Here is a 27410-nt window from a genome sequence, read left to right on the forward strand (position 1 = left end):
CCCGCGCTCCGGCTCCCGCTCCGCCTCCCGAGCGCGGCTCCCGGGCGGGCGCGGCTCGTCTGCGGTTCATGGTGACGCGGCCGCTCCAGCCCAGCGGCGGCGGCGGGAGCTGGGGCGCGGGCCCCGGCCGCCTCCCCCGGAGCACGGGGCCGGGCTCGTCCCCGCGCCGCGCCCCCGCGCGCCTGGCTTGCGGGGGGCCGGGCCTGCGGGCGGCCGGCGCGCCGCGCACCCATGGACGGCCCGGCCATCATCACCCAGGTGGCCAACCCCAAGGAGGACGAGGGCCGGGCGCCCGGCGCGGGCGAGAAAGGTGAGCGGCGCGGCCGGGGAGCGCGCGCGCGCGTGTGTGTGTGCGTGTGTGTGTGCGTGTGCGTGTGTGTGTGTGTGTGTGTGTGTGTGTGCGCGCGCGCCCGGAGGAGCCGGGCTCCCGCTGCGTGTGCGAGAGAGCTCGTGTGCCCGTGCACGCGCCGCCCAGAAGTTGAGACGGATCCGTGGAGTGAGCCCCTGGTAGGTTTTCTGCGTGCACCCGGCTGCGCGGGGGCCGGGCGTGTGTGCACTCACAGGGAGCTTGTGAGTGTGCTGAGCTCTGACAGGCTGTGTGTGTGTGCGCACACACAGAGAGATTGTAAGGGTGTGTGTGCGCGCCCCGCAGAGAGGTTGTGAGTGCGCATTTTATTTTTTGGACAGGCTGTGAGTTTGAGGATGCATCTTGGGTAGACGCGCGTTTGTTCCTGGTGGACCGGTCCAGAGTGTGTGCAGGAGCCTGCCCAGAGGTGGTTTGTGTGTGTGACTGTTGCCTCAGCCGCCAACTGGCGGATTGAATGTGTTGTGTCCCTGCCTTGTGTGTGTGTAGACTCGCGCAGTGAGGCTCTGCGTGCGTCCACACACATGCCTGACTTGTGTGCACAAATGTGTGTGCCTGCCTGTGCACCACACAGTGAGGCCATGTGTCTGGGTATGTTCAGTTGGCTTTGCAAGTGCTAAGAGTGTGAGTCTGGGGAGCACTGAACCCCCTTCTGCCTTTCAGACCCTTGTATGGGGCCAGCAGCCTGTTGGGAGGCAGGGGACTCATGCAGCCATTTACAACCCAGCTCTGCAGGAGCCTGGGGTGTCCTTAGGTACCAGGAGCGCCCCTCCGGGCACCTGGCCTGGGCACCCTGTGCTGCTGCGCCTGGGTTGGGCCCTCTTCCGCCCCCCTCTTCTCTTTCCTTCTTGCTCTTTTTCTTTGTCTCTGTCCCTCTCCGAGACCTAGTGGCCTCCTCTCTCCAGTGGCCCGCTTACTTAAGGTCCTCTGGTGTGGGGAGGCTTGGACAAATTGTTTTGGAGGGCCACGCAGTCTGCAGTCTGTTGTTCTGCTCTGTTAAGGAAAGCTTGGCTCACTGTCTTCCTGCTGTGTGTGTGTGTGTGTGTGTGTGTGTGTGTGTGTGTGTGTAACACTTGAGGCCCACAGGGACCCCTGGGCCCTCTCAGGCCTGACCTGGCCCCAGCAGACTTTGGGAAAGACTCAAGTTTCTTTCCCCAGGCTGTGCCCCTGAGCGCAGCCCCCAGGAGGACGTGGGGTGCGGTTGGCCAGAACAGGCCATGCCTCTCCCCAAGCTGGGGCCCCTGGCAAGCTCCCCAGGGAAGTGGGAGGGACTCCCAGAGGTACCCCCAGGATGGGATCATCAACCCATTTGTGCTTCTGCAGACTGTCAACACATGTGCCTGCAGACTGGAGTTCTTTTATATAAAATAAGGAATTCAGACTCTGCCAGGCAGTTTTCTGTGTCCTTCAAGAGGGTGCTTCAAGCAAAACCCATATCTCCCTGGCACCCATGCGGCTGGCACCTGGGTAGCCCGGCCTCGCTGACATAGGGCTCTAAGTGTTTGAGCCCTGGCTGGGCGTGTCTTTTCTGGGAGGGTTGGCTAGGAGGTACCTAAGAGGCTTTCTGCCTCTGCTCCTAACCTGCTGTGGACAAGGGTTTTGTGGGTTCTTTGCCAAAGAGGGCCCAAAGCTCTTGTTCAGAGAGGTGTGGTGTAGATTAAGGAAATATTCGTCAGAGCCTGAGCCCTCCTGCTGCCCCTGCCCCCCTCCGGGGGAGCAGCGCTTGGCTCAGCTTTCCCTCCCTTCTAGCTGCTGGGATTTTTAAAGCAGAGTCAGTCTATTCAAAATTCAAAGCATGTATACATAGTCAAAGACACTGCGTGTTCTAGTCAACTTGTTGACACTGCCTTCCATAACAATTTTTTTAATATCTTTAACAACCTATTTTGTTTGTTTTCTGATGTCAGATTGGTTGGTTGGTAACTGATTGGGGGAAATTCCTGGTGGCTGGCCCTTAGGTCCTTCTTGCATGACAGTGCTGCTCGGTTGAGTTTTTCTCTTTAAAAAGTGAATAAAAGAGCCGGGCATGGTGGCGCACGCTTGTAATCCCGGCGCTTGGCAGGCGGAGACAGGAGGATCGCGCAGGTTCGAAGCCCGCCGTGCTGGTTTAAGAGACCCTGTTTCCAAGTAAAAAAAGTATGAAATAGGTCTGGTAGTGTAGCCCGAAGGTAGAAGGGCTTCCAGGAACCCCAGTACCACACACACAAAAAAATAATAATAATAATAATTTTGGTCGTGGCTAATGTGACAAGCTTCAGAACCAAATTTTGAAACAGCTTCTTCAGATTAATAAATCACTAAACAGGTTTGGCAGTGTTTCTAGCTCAAGTATGTTAATGTCTTCAGATAAGCGTGGTGTATTTTACATGATTTTAAATTGAGGCAAACAGTAGTAATTTTGTGTGTGTGTGTGTGTGTGTGTGTGTGTGTGTGTGTGTGTGTGTTACTAGGGATGGAACCCAGGGGCCTTCTACCTCCAGGCTACACTCCCAGACCTATTTTTTATATTTTATTTGGAAACAGGGTCTCTTAAGCCAGCTGAGGCTGGCTTCAAACCTGCGCGATCCTCCTGTCTCAGCCTCCCATGCGCGGGAATTACAAGCGTGCGCCACCACGCCCAGCTCAGTAATTTCATTTAAAAAAAAATGGTGCCTGGAATGTTTGGAAGGTTTTGTGATAGGAAAAATATTAAATGTTTAATGTTTTAAATGTTTACTTTTATCATTTATTCTGTAGAACAGGAATACTAACGGCCACCTCCTGGGGACTAAAAGGAATGATGTCCAGTGAGAACTGGCCTGTATCATCGTTGGTTACTAGTCTGTAAACCCTCAGACCAGGTAGATTTACGAAGGAAGTACACACGGTGGTGTTTTGCACAGTTGAATTACTTCTTGACACAGTACCACGTGGCAGAGCACCACTCGGAGAGGACTGACACTGTCAGCTCAGCCTGTCATGCAAGGTTTATTTCTTACAGTCGTGTTTGATTGGGTAGGTAGGGTCAAGATGCAATGATAATTTTCCCTTCAGTGCAGCGCTATCTGGAAATTTCCTCTTAGAATCAATACCACAAAGTCAAATAGTACAGTAGGAAAATAGATAAGAGATATGATCTGTAACAGTCGTGGAGAGCAAATCTCAAGGCTGATGATGTGTGAAGTGACCTCCACGTGAAACATTTTCACAGGACAGTTTGGTAAAATATTTAAATGGCTGCTGATAGTCAAAGTCGATGAAGGCTGGGGAAACGGAGAAAATAGTACAGACGTTTTGTTTTGTTTTGTTTTGTTGCAAAGCTGGGGAGGGAACCCAGGGGCATTTGACCTCTGAGCTACACCCCTTGCCCTATTTTTTATTCTTTATTTTGAGACAGGGTCTCACTAAGTTGCAGAGGCCCTCACTAAATAGCTAAGGCTGTCTGTGAACTGCAATCCTCCGGTCTCAGCCTCCCTGGGATGACAAGCATGCTGTCACCACACCCAGCAAGTACAAACTTTTTTTTTTAAGAGATTAGGTCAGGGGTGTTGGTGCACCCTTGTCATTCCAGTACTTGGGACGCTGACTGAGACAGGAGTATCCAGGATCATGGCCAGCCTCAGCTACTTAGTGAGGCCCTCTGCAACTTAGTGAGACTGTTTCAAAATAAAGAATAAAATATATGGTTGGGGGTATAGCTCGGAAGTAGAATGCCCCTGGGTTCCATCCCTAGTACTGAAAAGAAAGAAAGAAAGAGAAGGAAGGAAGGAAGGAAGGAAAGAGAGAGAGAAAGAGTAGATTATTACTGAATTAGTTGGGAATGCATTTGGCTGCAAGTAACAGAAAACCAGCCTTATGGCAGCCGAAACCAGTAGGAGTTTATTCTTCTTACATACTCTGCGGATGCAGGTGGGCTGCTATCAGTGTGCTTTGGCAGCTCAGTGATAACAGGGCCAGTGTTTCAGTGTTCCTCGTGACTTTCCCTCATATTGTAACATGGTACAACCCCGACACACACACATGCACACACACACCACAGCCACCTTCAGGGCAGGAAAAAACAAAAAACAAAGACAGTGCCAGTCATATCTGTCTCTTTTCCCTGGACAGCAAAAACATTACTGGAGACTGCCCAGCAAACTTTTGTTCATGTTTAATTGGCCAGAGCTGAATCACATGGCCTCCCCTAGCTGCAAACAGAGAGAGAAGCCAGAGATTTTCCAGCTCTGCGGGCGTTGTTGTAGGAAGCAGGAGAGAAGACTGGAACTGCAGGGAGTAGGTATTGGTTCAGCCAGTCAACGGTGCTGGCTGTGCTGGCCATTCTACGTTGAAGTTTAGAGAAGTAATTTCATTCTTCACGCAGACATGTACAAGGTTTTTCACTGATGGCTGCTTTGCTTATGGTAGCAAAAGTTTGAACCATCTACACATTATCAGACTAGGGTACATGAATTCTACAGGATATTGTGAGTTTGTTGACAATAATGGGTTAAATCAGATCTAAACACTTGGACATGTAAATTTCTAAGACATTTTAAAGGGAAAGAATTTGAAGAATGATGTAAACAGAATGATCCTATCTTTGTAAAAAAAAAAAACTAAAATCACACACAAAACTCTACTATGTTAAGAAATACACAAAGCATAATCTGGAAGAAAATTCTCACACACACAGCAGTGATTTTCCCTGGGGAGAGGAGTAGGGTGGGAAATTATGGAACTTTGCCTTTTTACTTAAATATTAATGAAAATAGACTTGTGTTTTATAGATTAATTTTTTTGTGTATATGTGTTACTGGAGAATTGAACCCAGGTTCATTCTACCTCTGAGCTATATTCCCAGCCCTATTTTATTTTATTTTATTTGTGTGTGTGTGTGTGTGTGTGTGTGTGTGTGTGTGTGTGTGTGGTACTGGGGTTCCTGGAAGCCCCTCTACCTCCGGGCTGCACTCCCAGACCTATTTTTATACTTTTTATTTGGAAACAGGGTCTCTTAAGCCAGCACAGCTGGCTTCCAACCTGCACGGTCCTCCTGTCTCTGCCTCCCAAGCACAGGGATTACAAGCGTGTGCCACCACACCTGGCCCTATTTTATTTTTTATTTTAAAACAGTGTTGCCAGGCGTAGTGGCGCACACTTGTAATCCCCGCTCTTGGGAGGCGGAGACAGGAGGATCGCGCAGGTTCGAAGCCGGCCATGCTGGCTTACGAGACCCTGTTTCCAAATAAAAATATAAAAATAGGTTTGGGAGTGTAGCCTGGAGGTAGAAGGGCTTCCAGAAACCCCAGTACCACCAAAAACAAGAACAAAAAAACATAGTCTCACTAAGTTGCTGAGGTTCCCACTAAGTAGGTGAATTTTTTTTTTTTTTAACTAAGAAAGGAAATTTCTAGCCAGGCATGATTGGACACATCTGTTATCCTAATACTTGGGAGACTGAAACAGGAGGATTGCAAGTTTGAGCCAGCGCACAGAAATGTAGCAAGACCCTGTTTCAAAATAGAATATAAATGCCGAGCATGGTGGCACACACTTGTAATCCCAGATCTTGGGAGGCTGAGACAGAAGGATCGCGTAGGTTGGAAACCAGCCTCAGTTACTTAGTGAGGCTCTCAGCAATTTAGTGAGACCCTGTTTCCAAATAAAGTATAAAATAAGTCTGGGAGTATAGCTTGGAGGTAGAAAAGCCCCTGGGTTCCACCTCTAGTAACACACACACACACACACACACACACACACACACACACACAAACAAATAGAAGATAAAATAGGGCCAGGGGTGTAGCTCAGAGATAGAATGTCCCTGGGTTCAATCCCCAGTACCACCCCAAAAAGGAAATTTCCCAGAGCTCTTTAGAGAGAAAGCAGTAGTTTGAGGGAATTGCACAATAATAAATCAAAACAAAACTAAGAAACCTTGATTATATGCAATAGTAGCAAGAACATATCAGTGCTATCTGAACAGCTAATTAGTTTGTGAGCTAATCCATTTCCCTGTCAGGTATCGGTAGGCAAGTTTGTGCAGATATTTGCAGCACCAAACCTTAACTCAGAAACCTTTCACCTTGGGGTGCTAGCAAAATTATGACAAAGAGAAGACTCTTGGAAACAGATGACAGAACAGACTTGAAGTAGGTTCAGTTTGGTTAACTTTTTAGTGTGTGTGTGTGTGTGTGTGTGTGTGTGTGTGTGTGCGCGCGCGTGTGTGTATGTGTGTGTAAATAGAGAAACAGAGAGATTGGGAGTTGAACCCAGGGGCCTTCCACCTGTGAGCCATATTTAATTTAATTTTTTTTTTCAAACAGGGTTTCATTAAATTGCGGAGGGCTTCACTAAGTTGCCAAGGTTGGCCTTGAACCTGCGTCCCTCCTGTCTCAGCCTCCTGAGTGCTGGGATTACAGGCATGCACCACCATACCCGACTTTGCTAACTTTTAAAAATTAAACATTTTAGTCATAATTGTACACTCACGTGCAGTTAAAGGAAATCACAGAGGTCCTTCTAGTCTCTCTACCCCGTTTCCCCAGTGTGAACATCTTGCCAAACTTGAGTTAATGTTATCACCATCAGACATTGACATAGTCAAGACACGAAAAAATTCCATCAGCAGCAGAATCCTTCACTTCCTCCCATGCCCGCCCCCTCCTTAGCCTACTGGCAGCCACTAATCTGTTTTCCATTTCTGAGATTTTGTCATTTTAGGAATGTTAGCTAAGCGGAATCAAAGAGTGTGCAATCTTTTGGAATTTGCTTTTCCCCCCTCAGCCTGATCTTTCTAGAAACTTGTCTAGCTCGTTGCCTGTATTGATAGTTCTTGCTTTACATTTCTGAAGAGTATTCAGCAACGTGGATATACCACAATCTCTTTGACTATTCACCTTTTGAAGGACATTTGGATTGTTTCTGGATTCGGGGTATTATGAATGAAACTGCCATAAATAAACACATTTTTGTGTGACCCTCAGTCTTCATTTCTCTGGGGTAAATATCTAGGATTATTGTCAGAGTGAGCATGATGGCTGGGTTGTGCAGTAGTTGCAGATTACTTTCTTAAAAAAAAATACTGCCAAGATGATTTCCTGTGTAAAAGTACCATTTTGTTTTCCCACCCGCCTTGTAGAGAGACCCTGTTTCTTCACAGTTTCACTGGCATTCAGTGCTACCACTTTTGGGGGCAAAAAATAGCCATTCTGATAGATGCACGCAAGTAGCTCTTTGTGGTTTTAATGTGCATTTCCCTGATGGCTGAGGGTGTCGGACATTGACTGATCTGCCTTCCGTGTATCTTCTTTGGTGAGATGGCCCTTCCTTGTCTTTTGCCCATGTTCTAGTTGGCGCGCTCCTTTCTTCCTCCCTCCCTCCCTCCCTTTCTTTTCTGTTGACTTTTAAGAATTCTTCACATATTCTAGATATTAGTCCTTAGTAGGATAGGTGGTTTGCAAACACTGTCCTAGTCTATAGCTTGTTTTTTTTTTTTTCATCTTTCACAGAACAAAAGTTTCTAAACTTGATATAGTGAAATACAGAACAGTTTCCCCAATCGATTGTGCTTTTGGTGTCAAGATGAATACCTCTTTGCCTGGCCCCAGATCCCAGAGATTTTCTTGTTTTGTTCTAAAAGCGTTATAGTTTTTCATTTAACATGTAAATACGTGGCCTGTTCTGGGCCTCTTCTGGGTTCATTTGTTCATAATCCATGAAGCTTGGATTCAGTTCTCTCCGTTGGATGTTTGGTTGTTTCACCCACATTTGTTGAAAAGTCTATTCTTCCTGCTTGGAATTTGTTTTGTGTCTTTGTCAAAAATCAGTTGGGCCTACTTCTGTGTGTCTGTTTTTGCATTTTTAAATTTTGTTCCATTGGTCTCCGTGTCTGTAGGTGTTTTGCCTATCCTTCCTCCTTTGAATGTTTTTTGTGTGTCTTTGTCCAAAATCAATGGGGGAGACTTCTATGCATCTGTTTTTGCATTGTTCCACTGGTCCCTGTGTCTGTCCCTCTGCTTATACCATACAGTATTGACTACTATAGCTAAGTACAAAGTCTGGACTGATCCCTCCAACTTTCGTTCTTTTTCAAAATTGTTTTGGCAACTATAGTTTTGTTTCCTTTTATAAACATTTTATAATAACTTTGTCTACAAAAGAAAACCTTGCTGAGATTTTTATAAGAATTGAATTAAACCTGTATAGCAACTAGGGGAGAATTGGTGTCTTTACTATTGTAAGTCTCTCAATCAATGAACATAGTATGTCTCTTTGTTTATATCTTTTGATTCTGTCATTAGGGTTGTATGGTTTTCAGCAAACAAATCCTATTCATTTTTTATTAGATTTACACCTAAATGTTCCCTTTTTTTTAAGTAGTTGTAAGTTGTACTGTTTTTCTTTTAGTTGATGTCTACTTGTTCACTGCTAGTATGTAGAAATGCAGTTGATTTTTTTATATTTATCTTGTATCCAATAACCTTGATGAACTCATTAATTATAAGAGTTTTTTTGTAATTCCTTGGAATTTTTATGCAGACAAACATGTCATCAAATAAGAACACACACATAGGTATGTCTTATTTTTCCTTATTGCACTGACTGGCATATCCAACAGTACATTGACTAACACTGGTGAGAATTGAGACATGTTTGTCCTATTTCTAATCTTCTTTTTTTTTTTTTTTTTTTGGTGGTACTGGGGTTCCTGGAAGCCCTTCTACCTCCGGGCTACACTCCCAGACCTATTTTTTTATACCTTTTTATTTGGAAACAGGGTCTCATAAGCCAGCGCGCGCGGCTGGCTTCGAACCTGCGTGATCCTCCTGTCTCTGCCTCCCAAGCGCGAGGATTACAAGCGTGCGCCACCACGCCCGGCTAATCTTCATTTTTTAAAAATAAATTTATTTATCATTTTGAGAAAGGTCTCCTCTGTTCCATGTTTTCTGAGAGAATTATCAAGAACTGATGTTGAATTTTGCCATATTTTTTGCATAATTGAATTTAATCATGAGATTTTTTTTTCTTCACTCTGTTAATACAATAGATTGTACTGGTTTTTGACTATTGAACCAGCCTCGTATCCCTGGAATAAGCTTTACTGGATTGTGGCAAATCTATATATGTTGGTGAACTCTGCTAATATTTCCTTAAGGAATTTTATGTCTGTGAGATGTACTGGTCATCAGTTTTATTTCTTTTTTCTTTTTTGTCATCATCTTTATCTGGTTTGATCTCAGCCTCATAAAATAAGTTGGGAAATGTTCCCGCTTCTTTTATTTTCTGAAAGAGATTATATAGAATTGGTGTTAATCCTTCAGCGAAATCATCTGGGCCTGGAGATTTCCTTTTGGAGGAGTGTTTGTTTGTTTATTTGTTTGTTTGTTTGTTTTTGGTGGTACTGGAGATGGAACACAGAGGCCTTCTACCTCCGGGCTATACTCCCAGACCTATTTTATTTGGAAACAGGGTCTCACTAAGTTGCTGAGAGCCTCACTAAGTAGCTGAGGCTGGCTTCAAACCTGTGCGATCCTGTTTCCTGCTGCTTAATTTGGGTCTAGTTTGCTTCCCTCTCGCCCACTAAGTTCTTAGAGGAGTAGCTCAGCTGACCGGAAACTTTCCCTGTTCCCTAATATATACATTTAGTGCCACACCTTTTTTTTTCTCAGCACTGCCAGAGTTATATTCCACACATTTTTATGTGCTATGTTTTCATTGTTATTCAGTTCAATGCATTTTTAAGACTTTACTGTTTTAGAGCAGCTTTAGGTTATTGGCCAAAACGAGAAGAAAGTACAGATTTCCGTATAATTCTTGGGCCCCACGTGTACACAACGTGACCCCGCTGTCAACATCCTGAACCAACATGGTAGGCACATTTATTATAATCAATGAGCCCACACTGATGTCACTAACAACCAGCCTCCCGGTGTGTGCATCCGGGCTCACTGTTGATGTACATTCTCCGCGTCAGACAAACGGATAGCGGCGTACTCACTACTGTAGTATCATACAGAATAATTTTACAGCACCAAGAGTCCTCCGAGCTCTGCTTAGTCAAACTTTTCAGCCTCTAACTCTTGACATCCACTGCTCTTTGCACTACTGCTCTAGTTTTGCCTCTTCTAGAATGTCCTATAATTGGAATTGGAAAAAATATATATATATATTTTTGTTGGTACTGGGGGTGAAACCCAGGGGCCTTTCTACCTCTGGGCTATACTCCCAGACCTAATTTATATTTTTATTTGGAAACAGGGTCTCACTAAGTTGCTGAGAGCCTCACTAAGTAGCCGAGGCTGGCTTCGAACCTGTGCGATCCTCCTGTCTCAGCCTCCCAAGCGCGGGGATTACAAGCGTGCGCCACCACGCCCGGCTTTTTGGAATTGGAAAAATATAACATTTAGTTTTTTCAGATTAGCATTCTTCACTTATATGCATTTAGGGGTTTTTCATGTCTTTTTGTGATTTTATTTCTTTTTAGTGCTGAATATTGTCCCATTAATGAATGTATAAAAGTTTACTTGTCCATGTGCTGAAGGATATCTTATTAAAACTTATCTTCTAAGTTTTAGTAAGTATGGATAAAGCTGCTACCGACATCTATGCACAATTCGTCGTGTAGACATAAGCTTCCAGCTCATTTGGGTAAATGCCAGAGAGCCCAATTGCTGGGCTGTAGGGTAAAAGTTTTATTTCATTTTAGGGGGGAAAAAAAACCCTGCTGTTGTTCAAATTGGATAATTTCTATTGTTCTGTCTTCAGGTTCATTGATTTTTCTTTGTTTTCTTCATTCTGCTATCGAGCCCATATTGAGATTTCTAATTCAGTTGTTGTGGGGTTTTGTTCTAAATTTTCTGTGTTTACTCTTCATATCTTCTGCTTTGCTGAGGATGTTTTTATTTGCCTTAAATGTGCTCCTGATTGCTGGTTGAAGCACTTTTCTGATGGCTGCTTCCAAGCCTCTGGCAGGTGAGCGTAGCATCTCTGTCTTTTGGGTATTGGCATCTATGGATTGTCCTTTCTCGTTTTTGGAGATTTCCTGGTCCTTGGCATAACATGGGAATTAGAATTGAAACCTGGACATTTTTGTAGTATGTTACGAGCCCCTGGGTCTGATTTAAAGCCTCTGTTTTCACTGGTCTTCTCTGCCGTGACTCTAGCAGGGAGTAACAGCACTGGCTTATTACTTGGGGGAGGGGGCAAAGGTCAGGGCTCCCCCTTGGCCTTTCTTGATTTCCAGCTGGGTGGGGGGGAGTTCAGCTTCCATGGGGTCTCTGCTTACTGCAGTGGGGGTGGTCTCATTACCTGCCTTTCCCTGACACCACCCCAGTGGGAGGGTGCTTGTTGCTGGGGGTAAGGGTGGACATCCAAGCTGACCATGTGGTCTCCACTTTAAAGCTGCTGGGAGAAGATGGGGCTCATCGCCAGTCTGCAGGGATGGAAGTCCGCATACCCTAAGTGGCCTTTGACAGCACTCCAGCAGGGGCGGTGGGGCACCCCCTTACACACCTGTGAGAGTGGATTCCTGGTACCCTGAGTGTTTGCTGGCATGGCTGGGGTAGGCCCAAGGGTGTGTGCATGTATCTTTGTAGTGTTTAGTTGCAGCAAAGCTATTATTGTCTGAAAGATTTTACTCTTGCAAGACGGCCCCTTTTCTAGCCTTTTGGTTACAGAGAGTAAGCTTTGATGGGGCTCTTGTCTGCATAACCAGCTTCTTCAGCTCCAAGCCTTGGATCCGTAAGATGAAAAGAAAGCCTGGGGCCGGGGGTGGTGCCGCACACTTGTCATCCCAGCATTCGGGAGGCTGAGACAGGAGGATCCGGTTCTCAGCCAGCCTCAGCTACATAGTGAGGCCCTCTGCAACTCAGTGAGACCCTGTTTCAAAGTAAAGAATAAAAAACAGGACTGGGGGGGCCAGGCGTGGTGGCACACGCATGTAATCCCAGCATTCAGGAGGCTGAGACTGGAGGATCGCGGTTCACGGACAGCTTCAGCTACTTAGTGAGGCCCTCTGCAACTCAGTGAGACCCGGTTTCAAAATAAAGAATAAGAAATAGGGCTGGGAGTGTAGCTCGGAAATAGAATGCCCTGGGTTCCATCCCAGTACTGAAAAAAAAAAAAAGGAAAGAAAGAAAGAAAGAAAGAAAGAAAGAAAGAAAGAAAGAAAGAAAGAAAGAAAGAAAGAAAGAAAACGAAAGCCTAGGGAAATCCCTGCCATGTTGTCTCTTGGGCCCCAAAAGCTTCCTCTCTGAGCTGTCTTCTGTCCACTCCAGTCTCCTTATTCTCTGTAGAATGTCCAGGGTTTTTAGTTGTGCTTAGTGGGGAACACTAAAGAAGATGAGAGTTGGGAAGTTATCGTTTTCCAGGGTTATTTCAACCCTGGCGTGGTGGCACTCACTTGTCATCCCAGCATTCGGGAGGCTGAGACAGGAGGATCGCGGTTCGCAGCCAGCCTCAGCTACTTAGCGAGGCCCTCTGCAACTCAGTGAGACCTTGTTTCAAGATAAAGAATATAAAATAGGTCTAGGGGAGTAGCTTGGAGGAGAATGACTTTGTTCCACCCCCAGTAAGAACGAAAGGAAGGCAGGCAGGCAGGCAGGCAAAAATAAAAAGCACAGGGAGGAAGGAAGGAAGGGAGGGAAAGAAAGAGAGAGAAAAAAAGCAAGCAAGCAGACTAAACAAATAAAAAGCACAGGGAAAAAGAAGAAGGAAGGAAAGAAGGAAGGAAGGGAAGGAAGGAGGGAGGCAAAACTAAAATAAAAAGCACAGGGTTTTTTTCAATATTGTGCTAATGATCATTGTGAAAGTCGAAGTCAGCTAGTGCTTTGAGAATCTTAACTAGCCCCTTAATAGAGAATTCAGTGTAAATCAAGCCTCCATCAGAAGGATCTCCTTCACAGCTGTTATTTAACCAAACTTAAGAGGATGCATTCATTAAGCTTTGGGTTTAACGTTAAAATTTTAGCTTCAAGTTCAAGGAGTGTCTTAATTTACATGCATTTCTGATCGTCTGTTCTGTTTGGTTGGCAGATATATTTGACCTCATATCCCTTTTTATGTGTGTGTTGGGGTGGTCGTACTGGGGATTGAACCTGGGGCCATTGTGTGTGTTGGGGTGGTGGTACTGGGGATTGAACCCGGGGCCATTGTGTGTGTGTTGGGGGGGTGATACTGGGGATTGAACCCGGGGCCATTGTGTGTGTTGGGGGGGTGGTACTGGGGATTGAACCCGGGGCCATTGTGTGTGTTGGGGGGGGGTGGTACTGGGGATTGAACCCAGGGCCATTCTTCCTCTGTTAACGTGCTATCTTTGATTTTAATTTTCAGTTAAGAAGGCATCCATGTAAGTAGTCTTCTTGGGGTAAACACAACGGAGCTTGTTTCTGAATTTAGCATTCATGATCAGCAGACTGGGCTTGCTGGCCAGTCTTTGGAAACCTGGACTTCCGGTCTGGGTAGCCCTGGAGGCAGGTCCGTGGGCTCCAGAGCCTTGCACCAGGCCGTGGGTGACTGGAGAGTCCCAGGCTGGGAGTAGCCCGGGCCACGATGGCAGGACACTGGTTTCCAGAAGGAGCCACACGACTTCGAGCTTGATCCCGAGGTCTTTGGTCTTTTTCCCTTTTGGTGCTGGGGTGGGGGTGGGAGGAAGCAGATTACAAGAATGTTCTAGCAGATTTCCTGGGCCTCTCCCGCACTAACTGGCTGAGGACGGGAAACAACTCTAGCCACAAATGATTCCAGATGTGTGTGTTGGGGTGGGGGAGGCAGGAGTACCCCAAGGCCAGCGGCATCTCGCTATGGATGAAATAAAATGGAGGGACTCTCTTGGATAAATAATATTGAAGGTACAATGTGGACCCTAGACCCTGACTTTCCAGATCTTAAACCCCGACCTAGCAGACATTTAGACTTCAGGTTCCAAATGTGACCTCTCTTTCTGCTAGAGCTGTATTTCTTCAAATATTTCTTCTCTCTGTCCCTCAACACACATGCGCCTTGACGTATGGAGAGGTGTATTCAGTATTTGATTTAAAATAAAATTAAGCCAATATTTGTCTTTCAGGAGCCGTTTGTAACACTGGGGTGGGATGTGGACATGTTTGTGTTTGGGATCAGGTCTGGAAACACTGGTGGTACAGTCTTCTGAAACCAGGGCCTAATAAACAGTGGTCTTTATGGGCGCTGCGGATTATGTAATCACATAAGTAACAGTTCATGTTGATTCTGAGTGGCTGCTTCGGGTTAAAATCTAAAAGGCTTCTTTGTAATTATGATTTCTATTAAGGCTATTTGCCAAAAAATGTTCCAAAACTCCTGGTACCAAAATCACTTTAAAATGGAAGAGAAATGGCTTAACATTTGCTGCCTGGCGCTGGTCTTGCTTTTCAAAATTAATGTTTAACCTATGTCTCCAGTGTTTCAAAGTATCTTGAACAAACAACACCCCTTTGTCAACACAGCCTGGATAGACGCAGCCTTTCAGAGCCGCTCAGGACTGTGCTTTAAATTGCATGTCTCTCTCTGTATTCCTTTAGCTTTCCGTCTTAGCATATCATAAATTTGTTCTAAGGATTTGACTTACTTATGTTCAAGTCAAAAACCACTGACTTCAATTCTGAAGACTTCAACCAAGGCCATATTCCCCCCCAAAAAAGAGGAAACGGCTGAACATAGGCATTTTGTTTTGCTTACAATTGACTGCATTTCATAACAGTCATCAAACGGGTAGAAGAATACGGGAATGTTTTTAAGCTTAAAGAATATGGGAATGTTTTTAAGCTTAGTACATTCATTGCAGTCAATATGCATAAAGTAAAAAAAATTTACTCTTTTTGGTAGAACTCAGTTACAAAGTTTTTGTGAGTTTGACAAACTCTTTTAGCTGCGTAACCACCATCACCACAGTTGAGGTAAAAGGTTTCCACATCCCCTAAAAATATTCCCTGTGGCACTTTCATTCAATGTGTGTGTGTGTGTGTGTGTGTGTGTGTGTGTGTGTGTGTGTTACTAGGACTGAACCCTGGGGTGTTCTACCTCTGAACTGCATTTCCAGCCCTATTTTATTTTGTATTTTGAAACAGGATTTCACTAAGTTGCAGAGGCTGGCCTTGAACTTGAGGCCCTTGTGTCTCAGCCTCCCAAGTACTGGGATTACAGGTGTGCTGCACCATGCCCAGCTCTGGTCTTTTGATGGTATCTATCCTCATGGGTCTGTCACTAATGTCTTTTGAATCTTGATAAAGTCCAGCTTATCAGGTTTATTTTCTCATAAAGATCATACTTATGGTGTTGTATCCAAAATATCTTGCCTGATCATAGGTTATGAAGATTTTCTACTGTGTTTCCTTCTAGAAGATTTTTCATGTTAGATTAATTTTTGGATGAGATGAGGTATGTGTTGAGGCTTATTCATTTGCATATGGATGTCCAAAGGCTTCACATTATTTATTGGAAGACCATCCTTTATTCATTGCACCGACTTTGAACTTTTATTAAAAATGTATTCACAGCCAGGCATGGTGGCGCACGCTTATAATCCCAGTACTTGGGAGGCTGAGACAGGAGGATCTCAGGTTTGAGATCAGCCTCAGCTACTTAGTAAGGTCCTCCTCAACTTAGTGAGACCTTGTTTCAAAATAAAAAATAAAAACTAGGACTGGGGGTGGAGCTCGGAGGTAGAATGCCCCTGGGTTCCATCCTCAGAATCACACACACAAAAATTAAAATTATAACAATGAATTGACCATATATGTGTGTCTATATCCAAACTCTTCTCAAATTCTGAACACCTTCTTTAATGTATAATGTGTTAAACTTAGTGTAAAGCTGGCCTCCTTTCTGAAGGAAATTTTTGTTCATGATTTAAGCAGAAGAGAAAGTAAAGGCATTTTATAATCCTGCAGGGCAGATTTATTTATTCTGTATTTTTCAGTGAGTGAGTTCTGAAAGGCAAGACCTAGGACTTCATCCTTTCTTTTCTTTCTTTTTTTTTTTTTTTTTAAGGAACTTACCCGGGCAGATTTTGTAAGACTATTATCTTGTTTCGGGTTTAACGTAGGGGCTATAAATTTGTTCTAATCTCAAGTATCCTTCAGTAGAAAGTCAATACTATGAGATAAGATAAATAGGCAATTTGAGTTTAAATATAGTTATACAATCATATAAAAATAGTGACTCTCTGGGTAGGGTCTAAGAGAATGAGGGAATCAAGTATCAGTAGAACAGAAAGAAATGTACTGAAGCCCAGCTCTGGGCTCTTGGATACGTGGTCGGGGGCACCTTCCAGATGGTCCCCGGTGTCTGCGGAAGAAAAAGAAGCGGTTACCAAAGGGAAGGGCGAGCTCATGCCCTCGGGGGCTTGCGCTCTCAGGTACCAGGTGGGTAAGCCAGGTCACACTTTCCCTGGACTGCGGTCCTCAGCACACAGCAGTGTGGCCCAGGTCCAGTGGAGATCACAGCTATTTGCCAAATTCAAGGCATCGCTTGGCAAAATGACGTGGAGACAGAGCCTCAGAGGTGCCGCGGGCCGGGCGGAACTGACGTCCCTCTCTGCCTGTCTTTTCGGGACTCTCCAGTTATCTTCTCTCTCTGTGGCTGTTGGAGGTGGTTTCTAAAGCACACTTTTTTGTTTTGGTGGTACTGGGGTTCCTGGAAGCCCTTCTACCTCCGGGCTACACTCCCAGACCTATTTTTACATTTTTTATTTGGAAACAGGGTCTCCTAAGCCAGCGCACGCGGCCGGCTTCGAACCTGCGCGATCCTCCTGTCTCTGCCTCCCGAGCGCGGGGATTACAAGCGTGCGCCACCACGCCCGGCTAAAGCACACTTCTAATCATGCTCCCGTCTGATGAAAGCTGTTTGCCATTGATCACCCCTCCTCAATAAAAACATGGCGCCACAGCCTGTCGCCCTTCCTGGGCTAACCCAAGATGGCCTTTTCAGCCTGGGTCCTGGAGTCTCGAACCAGTTTCTGAGCCCAAGCATCCTGGTCTTCTCCACTCCAATCTCGTGCTGGGTCCCTTCCCTTGAGCGGATGGATTCTGAGTCTTCCACTAAGACCCAGTTCGTGCCACCTTCCTGCCCTGTCTTCCAGGACGCAGCAAGTAGAGCTTCCTATTTAAGGACATCGGCTTGGATTTGAATTCCGGCCGCATCATTGACAAGTACCAGGTTACTGAATCTCTCTGAGCCTGGGTGTCATAGTAACAACCTTATAGGATTATTATGAGGACTGGATAATATTATGTATATGGTGGTGTCAAAGTGCTTAAGCACTTAATAGACACTCTCTACTATTAATCATTATTAGCGTTATCTCTAATTCATTTATTCAGTAAACATTTATGGAGCACCACTGTGTGCTGTTCAGACCTACCAGGTGTTTGGGATGCATGTCAGAATGAGACCAGGCCATTATACTTGAGGTTCCCCAGCACAGGGCTCTAAGAAAATCATATGTAGCCGGGCGTGGTGACACACGCGTATAATCTCAGTTCTTAGGAGACTGAGACAGGAGGATCGCAGGTTCGAAGCCAGCCTCAGCTACTTAGTGGGGCTACCTGCAATTTAGTGAGACCCTGTTTCAAAGTAAAGCATAAAATAGGGCCGAGAGTATAGCTGGGAAGTAGAGCACCCCTGGGTTCCATCCCCAGCACTGACACAAAAGAAAAAGATATACGAAGAACCACGAAGATACCATCTTCTGACGACCGTCATCCTCCGTTCTCTCTGCGGGATCTCAGTTCATCTGCCAGCCACCTTAAGATGTCAGCACTATTGTCTACGTGTGCGGTGGGGGAAACTGAGTCTCAGAGAGGTTAAATCACTTGCCTGTGCGATAGCTGTGCACCCACCAAATAGACCAGCAGTTAAACCTTGTCTGTCTGTTAAGAAGAAACTTGGGATGTTTTGAAGAATATTATAAGCTCTTTCAGATTTACAGCTTGATGCCCAGAAACTGCATCTCCCCCATGAGATGCCTCTTTCTGCTGCTGTCACAGGCAGTTATTTACTTATTTATCTATTTATTTATTATCATGCTGGGTATTGAGCTCAGGGGCATTCTACCACTGAGCTCTACTCCCCCTGCCCGCTCTGTTTTATTTATTTTTTATTTCGAAAAATAAACAAGGTCTCACTAAGTTGCAGAGGGACTCACTAAGTGAGACTGGCCTCGCACCTGTGATTCTCCTGTCTCAGCCTCTCAAGCACTGGGGTTACGCGCCTGGCGCAGGCAGCGTATTTAACAGGATAAATTCTAGGGCTCATCCAAGACGACAGGCCACATTTCCTTACAGTGCGCGGTACCCTGTTATTTATATAACACGGTCTGTTTTCTTGAGTCTTACTGTGAACTCTTGGCGTTCTTCTTGCTTATGTGTTAACTGTGAAACCTAGACACGAGAGAGGTTAAAATTGAGAGTGACGATGAAGAAGCCAATGGCTTATCTCTCTGAAATCCTGGAAGAAGGGTTAGGCCTCACTCCTCTCGCTCACTCTCTGTTTCTAGGTGTGTAACTAAATACAAGTGGAAGTTTAGGATGCTTTTAGAAGGGAGACACGCCTCGGGGGCTCCCCGAGATGCTTGAATCCCATTATAGTGGTCAGGATTCTTAGTTGCAAACCATGGAATCCACTTAAACTATTTTAGACAGGAAAGAGTTTGTCACGGATTTCAGCAGCTTGTAGACTCCCAGGATGGCCAAAAAATCAGATTTGTCTACTTCTCAGCCAGGAAAATTGCTCACCCATACTGCGGAACTATTGTAGCGAATATATAGTGCTGCCCTCACCTGCTCCCTATTCGGCTCCTTGTATTTTTATTTGTTTGAAACAGGGTCTTCCCAGGTTGCTGAGGCTGGTCTTGAACCTGCAGTCCTTCTGTCTCAGCCTCCCAAGTACTAGGATTACAGGTGTGTACCACTATGCCTGGCTCCTCGTAGCGTTTGCGTTATCGAGCGTAAAAAGAGTTTCATTAGTATAGTAAAGAAGACTAATTATAGGCTCACTTGACTGTCTTTAGGGTAGGCTCATTTGAGGAGCTGGGTTGAGATCCATGTAGAAGAAATCGTCTAAAAAAAATCCTACATAAATAAATGAATCATGTCCAGTGAAATTAAAAGGAATAACTTAGGCTCACATCTATTAATATGGCCAAAACTAAAACATGTGATGTTGAACCTACAGCAAGTTCTGTGCCAGGCATGGTGGCACATGTTTGTAATTTCTGTACTTGGGAGGCTGAGATGAAAGATCAAAGGTTCACGTCCAGCCTCAGCAATTTAGTGAGGCCCTCTACAACTGAGTGTGATCCTCCTTCAAAATAAAAAATAAAATAGGGCTACGGGGGTAGCTCAGAGATAGAATGCCTCTGGGACCAATCCCCAGTAAACACACACACACACACACACACACACACACACGCATTCTATAATAATGTGGAAATTCCACACATGTACGGGGGTAGCTCAGAGATAGAATGCCTCTGGGATCAATCCCCAGTAAACACACACACACACACACACACACACACACACGCATTCTATAATAATGTGGAAATTCCACACCTGTAAAGTTTGAAAACATATAAAAACAGCTCCTATCAGCTCCTCTACAAGTTCATTTGTGCATTACATGTATTTTACAAAAGATTTCTTTGAGATAATATGATCAAAAATGTTAAGAATTGCTGGAGCTGAGTAGTTGGGTAGCTCAATATATAGTTGTTAAATTTATTGTCTGTATTTTTCTGTATACTTAAATATCTCATAATAAAAATATTAGTTCTGGACTGTAGCTGAGTATTGGCTTACATTTTTTAAAAAAATGTTACTTCCTTTACATAGAGAAGAATTGAAGTGGTAAAAATGCAGCCAATGTGTTTAATTTATTCTTCCAGCAAGAGACCCTTGGCAGTGGGGCTTTCTGAAGGCCTCCGGCTGGGCCACCTGTACGAGGTGGTCTATATATCAGACCCCGGTCCTAGTATGATTCTTTCAGGTGACCTTTCACAGGTGTTGTGAGGGAATGTTCTGGAGCCAGGGTGGCTTTGTATGGAGTACCAGCCACAACACGATAAGACGTTCTGTTGGTTGATATGTAGCCACCTCGTAGGGCCGTCAGCAGTGGAATGGCTTGCTTGATTTGTGAGTTCTACCATGTTATCTGGGGACTTATTTGGGGGATACAGGAACTAAAATGCATAGTCAAGTCCTTTATGTGAAGCAAAGTAAAAGCATTATTGAAAAGAGAACCAAGAAATAGGGGAAATCCAAAGCCTTCATTGGTAGGATTTCTGTCTCAACCGGGTTCTGGTCCGCCACGGCCTGGGCTGCCTCCCGCACTGTTTCTGTAGGGTGGGGATTTTAACCCAGAGTCCACGATCCCTAGGTGGTTCGTGATCAGAATTCAAGGAGTTCATAAATTTGGATAGAAAAAGATTGCATCATAATTTTTCATGGGCTTCTAAATTTTAGTGTTTTTCTCAGTTATGAAGGTAGGCAGTGCCCCGTGGTAGCGTTTAATAGTGTTGATGATTTTGTCGCCATATTCAAAACAAGATTAGCCTGTCATTTCCCTCTTTAAATATCCTCACTGGGCGTCAGGCAGTGATGCATGCCTATAATCCCAATACCTGGGAGGCTGAGACGGAAGGATGGCAGGTCCAAAACCAGCTTCGGTAACTTAGGCCCTCATTGGTTTGGGGGTGTACCTCGGAGGTAAAATGCTCTCGGTTCCTCCCAGGTGCTCCGCCCACCCCTGCAAGCTATAAAAATTCTCATTGGCATTGTTTTGGTCTCAATAAAGTGAATAAGTTGGAAAATTTTATGTTCTGAATGAATTTATGTAAGACGAATACTATTTCTTCCTAATATATATTTAGTAGAATATTCTGGTGTAGCCCTTGAAGCCTGACATTTCTCTGCAGGAAGGTTTAAAAAAATATAGATTTAATTTACTTAGTAAATGGAGGACTCTTCAGATACTCTGTTCTTGTATCAGTTTTAGCAAGTTTTTCCCTAGGAATTTGTCCATTTCACCTACATTTTCAAAGTAATGGGTAAAAGTTGTTCAAAATATCTTATTTTCATGTCTTTAGAATTGGCTCTTCTCTTTTTCATTCGTGTGTGTGTGTGTGTGTGTGTGTGTGTGTGTGTGTGTGTGTGTGTGGTACTGGGGTTTCTGGGAGCTCTTCTACCTCCGGGCTACACACCCAGACCTATTTTATATTATTTTTATTTGGAAACAGGGTCTCTTAAGCCAGCACGTCTGGCTTTGAACCTGCGCGATCCTCCTGCCTCCGCCTCCCAAGCGCGGGGATGACAAGCGTGCGCCACCACGCCCGGCGCCTCTTTTTCATTCTTGATGTTAGTTAGGTTAAAAAAATTTTTTTTAAACTGTCAGTATTAACAAAACCCAGCCGGTTGTGGTGGCGCACGCTTGTAATTCCCGCGCTTGGGAGGCTGAGACAGGAGGATCGCGCAGGTTCGAAGCCAGCCTCAGCTACTTAGTGAGGCTCTCAGCAACTTAGTGAGACCCTGTTTCCAAATAAAACATAAAAATAGGTCTGGGAATGTAGCCCAGAGGTAGAAAGCCCCTGGGTTCCACCCCCAGTACTTACAACATACTCACACACACAAATATATATATATATATATATATATATATATATATCAACAAAACTGATCTACATAAATATTTATATGTAGAAAATCTGACATATATAAGTATATATCAAAACTGATATATATAAGTATATTTTGTCGATGTATATCAATCAAACTCAGAGTTCTCAGAGGTTTAGGAGAAATAGTCACCATCAATAGGCATCTAAACCAGCATAAGCTTTCCTGCAGTAGATAACCAACATGAAATGTGAACATATTTTATCAACCCCTTTAAAGAAGTTTGCCATAAATAAGCAATTTTATAGCTGCAAAAATATTCAACACAGCATTATCTCCAATAACAAAAGAAGAGAGAGGGAGGGAAGGAGGGAGAGAGGGAGGAAGGGAGGGAGGGCAGGCGGGCGGGTGGGCAGTGGGGGACGGGGACAACTGTGCTTCTGTTATTTACATTGACTTGAACACCTTTTAATGACAGGACATAGCATGTTGACACAGAAGCCCGGTGGGCCACAAAAAGCAGGTTCCAGAGGAGGGTCAAGGGCACAGTCTCTTGTGTGTGAATTTGTGCACAGGCTTTTGCACGTGGCTGTGTGCACAGGGTAATTTGGAAGCATGATCAGTGGATCCTAAGAGCAGCAGTCTATGGGCGGCAGGAGGTTGGGGTAATAGTTATTTTCCTTTTGCTCCTCTTCTGTATTGTTTAAAGTGTTTGCACGAGCATGCATCACTCCTACAGAAATAGCAGGACTCTCTGAAGAGCTTGGCAGGAGCAAGAAGATGAGAGGGTGGTAGGGAGGGAGTGTCACTGCATTCTTTTTTTTTTTTTTTTCACTTCGTGGGGAACAGCCTGGGAAGAAGAATTTGAAGCTGCAAGAGAGAAGGAATTATCTATTAGGCGAAACCCTGAAGAAGCAGGAAGGCCTGGACTCAGACACTGAAGTCAGCTTTAAAGGGGCAGGACGCCATTTCTCTTCAGAAAGGAGGAGAAGATGATTGAGGGAGTTCAGAGCCGGGGCGGAGGAGTGGCGAGGGCGTTCAGAATTCATGGCTTCCTGTTTCTTGGTGGAATCAAAGGTCTAGCCGGGCGTGGTGGCGCACGCTTGTCATCCCAACATTCGGGAGGCTGATGCTGGAGGATCGCGGTTCATGGACAGCCTCAGCTACTTAGTGCGGCTCTCTGCAACTCAGTGAGACCCTGTTTCAAAATAAAGAATAAAAAAATTGGGCTGTGGGTGTAGCTCAGAGGTAGAATGCCCCTAGTACTGGTTTCCAACCCCAGTTCCACCAAAAAAAAAAAAAAAAAAAAAAGTATGATTATTTGCCAACAGTGAGCCGCACAGTGAGAATATACCAGGGGTGTCCAGGAAAGTGTGAGGGTCTTCAACAGAATGGCGGGCAGAGGAGGAGGATTTGCTGGGGCATAGACAGCCAAGGGCCCACCAGGTGCCCTGCTGGGACAGTAAGCCATGCATTGAGGGGAGCCTGGCGCCATGGGCAGTTTTTCTGTAGAGGAAAGCTCAAACGCCCAGCAGGTTTAGCAGAGCCTCGCAGAGGAGAGAATTTGGAAAGCCCAAGGAGGGCGGGGGAAATGACTGGCTTCAGAATCCAGGATTCTGGGGAGGATTGGTTCTTTAGGTTAGCTTAGGTTAGTCAAAGCAGGGTTCAGAGTTGAACACTTAGTGGGCTATAAGCGATCAGTGATAGAAACTGAACAGGATAGCGGGTAGTGAAGCTGGGACCATGGTCCATGTTCTGCCCCATGGATGGGAGCCTTTGCCAGATTGCAGGTAGGGATGCTTTTGGAGAAGATTTTGAGGCAGGAACCACGAGATGGGCTTTAAGAATGGAGAGAAGGTGGATTCCTTGGAGAACTTGGAGATAGCATGGAATTCTCTGACCCCCCCCCCCCCAGACCTGGGCCTGGGCCTCTGGGGGAAGTCTCCCCTTGACCCTGGAATGTCTGGGCAAAAGGAGGAATGCTCTGCTGAGGCCCCTTAGCAAAGGGACAAGGGACCTGGGGGGCTCTAAGAGGATTGTAAGGGGAGACCGACTGGTGGAAGAGGGCTGAGCGGCAGAAGGGGTGCAGATCTGTACGCAGGTTTCCCAAAGGAAATGCTGAACTGCCTGTTTCTTTTTCTTACCACAAAGCAATATTTGCTCACTACAGAGAGAACCAGAACTACAGATCAGCCAGCTCAAAAACAAATAAACAAAAAAAACCCATCAGAACTTCCCACAACCCCGGGTGCTGGAGCTGCCCCCTGGGCATGGTGTTCCCCCCAGCTCCTGCTGAGCCCCCCCTTGTCTCCCTCTAGACCACGTGGTCTTCCAGCTCAACGGCTCCTTCTAGGATGTCCTTCAGTTCTGCTTCAGTAAACATGTGGGTAGGATGCACAGAATTCAGAGCTGAGCAGAACCTAGTCTCCCGTCAGGCTGAGGAGGGACTCAGTGACTCCGAGAAGCCGAGAGACAGCCTTGGAGTCGACCGGTGTGCTGTTAGTATAGCTGAGCCGCCAGCCCTGATTCTCAGCTCTGAACGCTGCTTGTGGAATCGAGATTTGCTTTTTGTAATCCATCTTTTCTTTGATGTCTTTCTTTGAGCCCTAGAGACCCAGAACAGTGGTTATCAGAGTACATCAGAATCACCAGGGGAGATATCGACATCCAGACCTGAATCCAAGAGAGGAGCTTCTGCAGGTCTGACCCAAACCCAAGCCTGCCTTGCCCATTCCTAGGAGCCCCAGGAGCCAAGTTATTTTTTCCAAGTATTTTAGCAAAATATTGAGTTCTTGTTAGAAACTCATTTGCTTGGGGATGATGGGCACCTTCTGAGGTGTGGGCACCCAGCCTCTGGGCCTTGTCTGCTGCCTATACGCAGGATTCCCAAATAAACCAGACCCACCCAGGCAGCCCTGGAAGAGAAGAGGGGACACCGTGCGTGTTATGCTTAGGGTGAGCCTCTGTTATGATTACGCTGCCTGGGGGGGTTTGTTATCCTGGTGCCCCCATTTCTAGCAGCATGGCCTTTGACTTCCCTTTGCCCCTGTTTCATCATCGATAAACGAGAATAAAAGTTATAACCTCATCTTCCCTGGATGGCATAACACCAGATTCTTGCATGGAAGGGGGCGCTAGAAGCAGCGTTTGGCACAAGTCCACGATCCCCAAGGACTTGCTATTACCATTATCTCAGGAAAACCGTGAGAAACGATGGCGCTCCGGAGCGGTGACTCACCACCACCACCCAGGCCCCCGTCTAGGAGTTACCCATGTGAACGTACATCAGAGGCGTGACTAGCACTGTAGTAATAGCGCTTCCCAACATTGCCCAGACCTCTGGAGACCAAAGAAAAAAGCTAGGTCTCTGCCAGCGAGAAGGTCAAGCCTTGCATAATTTAAGATGGGTACCGCAGTTCCGCATCTTGGAGAAGGTGGTGGTTATGTAACTGGCTGCAGCTACGCAGAGCTGAGCCAAAGGTGAGGAGAGGAGGCTTTGCAAAGCCGTGAGTGCTGTGGAGCAGGATGACGGAGGAGGGACACGCCGCAGCGACGGTCTTCCTGGATTTGGGTCTGGCGCGGGCCCTGTGCCATCACACGTATCGCTTTGGCGGCGTGGAAAGCTTTCTTGACATTTGCTGTCAGGCAGATACCCATGGGAGGGATGGGAGCTTGCCTTCCATTTGCTATCTTGCCCATGTTTTCTTCCTACTCTTCGGCCGTGTGTTGAAGCTTAAGCGTAAGGTGGCATCAGTCTTGAAAATGACGCCAAGCTCCATTATGCTAGACAATTAAGTGTTTAATCAAACTCCTGTGCAGCGAGCCACGTAGGTGTTCGCAGAGTGGTACCGCCCTGCATCGCGTTACCAGGCTCGCCTGCCTTGGTGCCAGTGTCCAGAGTCTAGGCAACAGGAAGGCCCTGGGAGTGTGTGGGGGACCCCTTCCAGTGCCTTGTTTCTCTTTGGGTTGGGAGATGGGAGTCTGCGAGTGCTCACCAAGGGATCCTGTCGTGCATCCCCAGAACACTTAGACTGCCCGAATCGTACTGCACCTTTTAAAAGGGGGCTGATTCGTTTGAACAAACTGCTTGCTGTTCCTTATTTCTGGAACCATCTTGAGGCCAAGCGTCACCCTCATCTTTTAGAAGTGGCCAGAATAGACCAGTCGTTGCCAGACCTTTTTTGGGGGATGCTGCCCAATCAGAGGACTTCAGAGCCAGCGGGAAGAAGGAGCTCTGGGGGACCGGCCTTCCAGGCCGGGACTCAGGCCCCGGTGCTCGCTGACCTGCTACTTGCCCTAGCAAGAAGCTGCCCTGGATGAGTCCTGGCAATGGATGAAGCCCAGAAAAGCCTTTTGTACTGAAATCCATACTCTTACCTCTGGGTCTTTATTTTGTTTTGTGGTACTGGGGATTAAACCCAGGAGTGCTCTACTTCTGAGGTACACCCCTAGCCCTCGTATTTTTTTTCTTGCTTGTTTGTTTTTGTTGTTTTGTTTTGTTTTGCTTTGAAACAGGGTCTCACTACATGCTGAGGCTGCCCTTAAACCCACAATCCTCCCATCTCAGCCTCCCAAGTGCTGGGATTACAGGTGTGCACCACCCTGACCAGCTCCTCTGGGTCTTCTTAAATAAGCAATTTTTTTTTTTTTTTGGTGGCACTGGGGTTCCTGGAAGCCCTTCTACCTCCGGGCTACACTCCCAGACCTATTTTATATTTTTGAAACAGGGTCTCTTATGCCAGCGCGGCTGGCTTCGAACCTGCGCGATCCTCCTGTCTCGGCCTCCCAAGCACGGGTATTACAAGCGTGCACCACCACGCCCGGCAATAAGCAATTTTTTTGAGGGGGCGGCAGGTCTGGGGATGGAACCCAGGGGCATTCGACCTCCAAGCTATACCCCCTGCCCCATTTTTTATTCTTTTTTTTTTTTTTTTTTTGGTGGTACTGGGGTTCCTGGAAGCCCTTCTACCTCCGGGCTACACTCCCAGACCTATTTTTACTTTTTTTTTGGAAACAGGGTCTCTTAAGCCAGCCCCTTCCATTACAAGTGTGCGCCACCACGCCCGGCTATTCTTTATTTTGAAACAGGGTCTCACTAAGTTATGAAGGGCCTCACTAAGTAACTGAGGCTGTCCGCGAACCACGATCCTCTAGTCTCCGCCTCCCGAATGCTGGGATTACAAGCGTGCACCACCACGTCCAGCTTTAAAATAAGCAGTTTTTAATATTTACAAATGAGCTGGGTGTGGTGGCGCACACATGTAATTTCAGCATTCGGGAGGCTGAGACAGGAGGATCACGGTTTGCAGATATCCTCAGCTACTTAGCGAGGCCCTTCGCAACTCAGTGAGATCCTGTTTCAAAAAGAAAAAGACTAAAAACTAGGGCTGGGGGTGTAGCTTGGAGGTTGAATACCCCTGGGTTCCATCCTCAGTACCGCAAAAAAAAAAAAAAAAAAA

At 45.9% G+C, this 27410-nt stretch overlaps 1 protein-coding gene across 2 annotated transcripts in view; it reads left to right on the plus strand.

Moving 5' to 3' along the window:
- Positions 1-231: 231 nt before the first annotated feature.
- The window catches only part of CTDSPL (CTD small phosphatase like), a gene marked incomplete at both ends in the record, with an annotated part of 118310 nt that continues 91131 nt past the window's right edge, over positions 232-27410 (plus strand). For both annotated transcript variants that reach the window (XM_080714859.1, XM_080714860.1), the window contains one exon: positions 232-310. In XM_080714859.1, the coding sequence (XP_080570985.1) occupies positions 232-310 (79 nt within the window). The remainder of the gene's footprint in view (positions 311-27410) is intronic.

The sequence above is a fragment of the Muscardinus avellanarius genome (genome assembly GCF_963383645.1).
Source record: "Muscardinus avellanarius genome assembly, chromosome: 18".
In the NCBI taxonomy this organism is placed as follows: Eukaryota; Metazoa; Chordata; class Mammalia; order Rodentia; family Gliridae; genus Muscardinus; species Muscardinus avellanarius.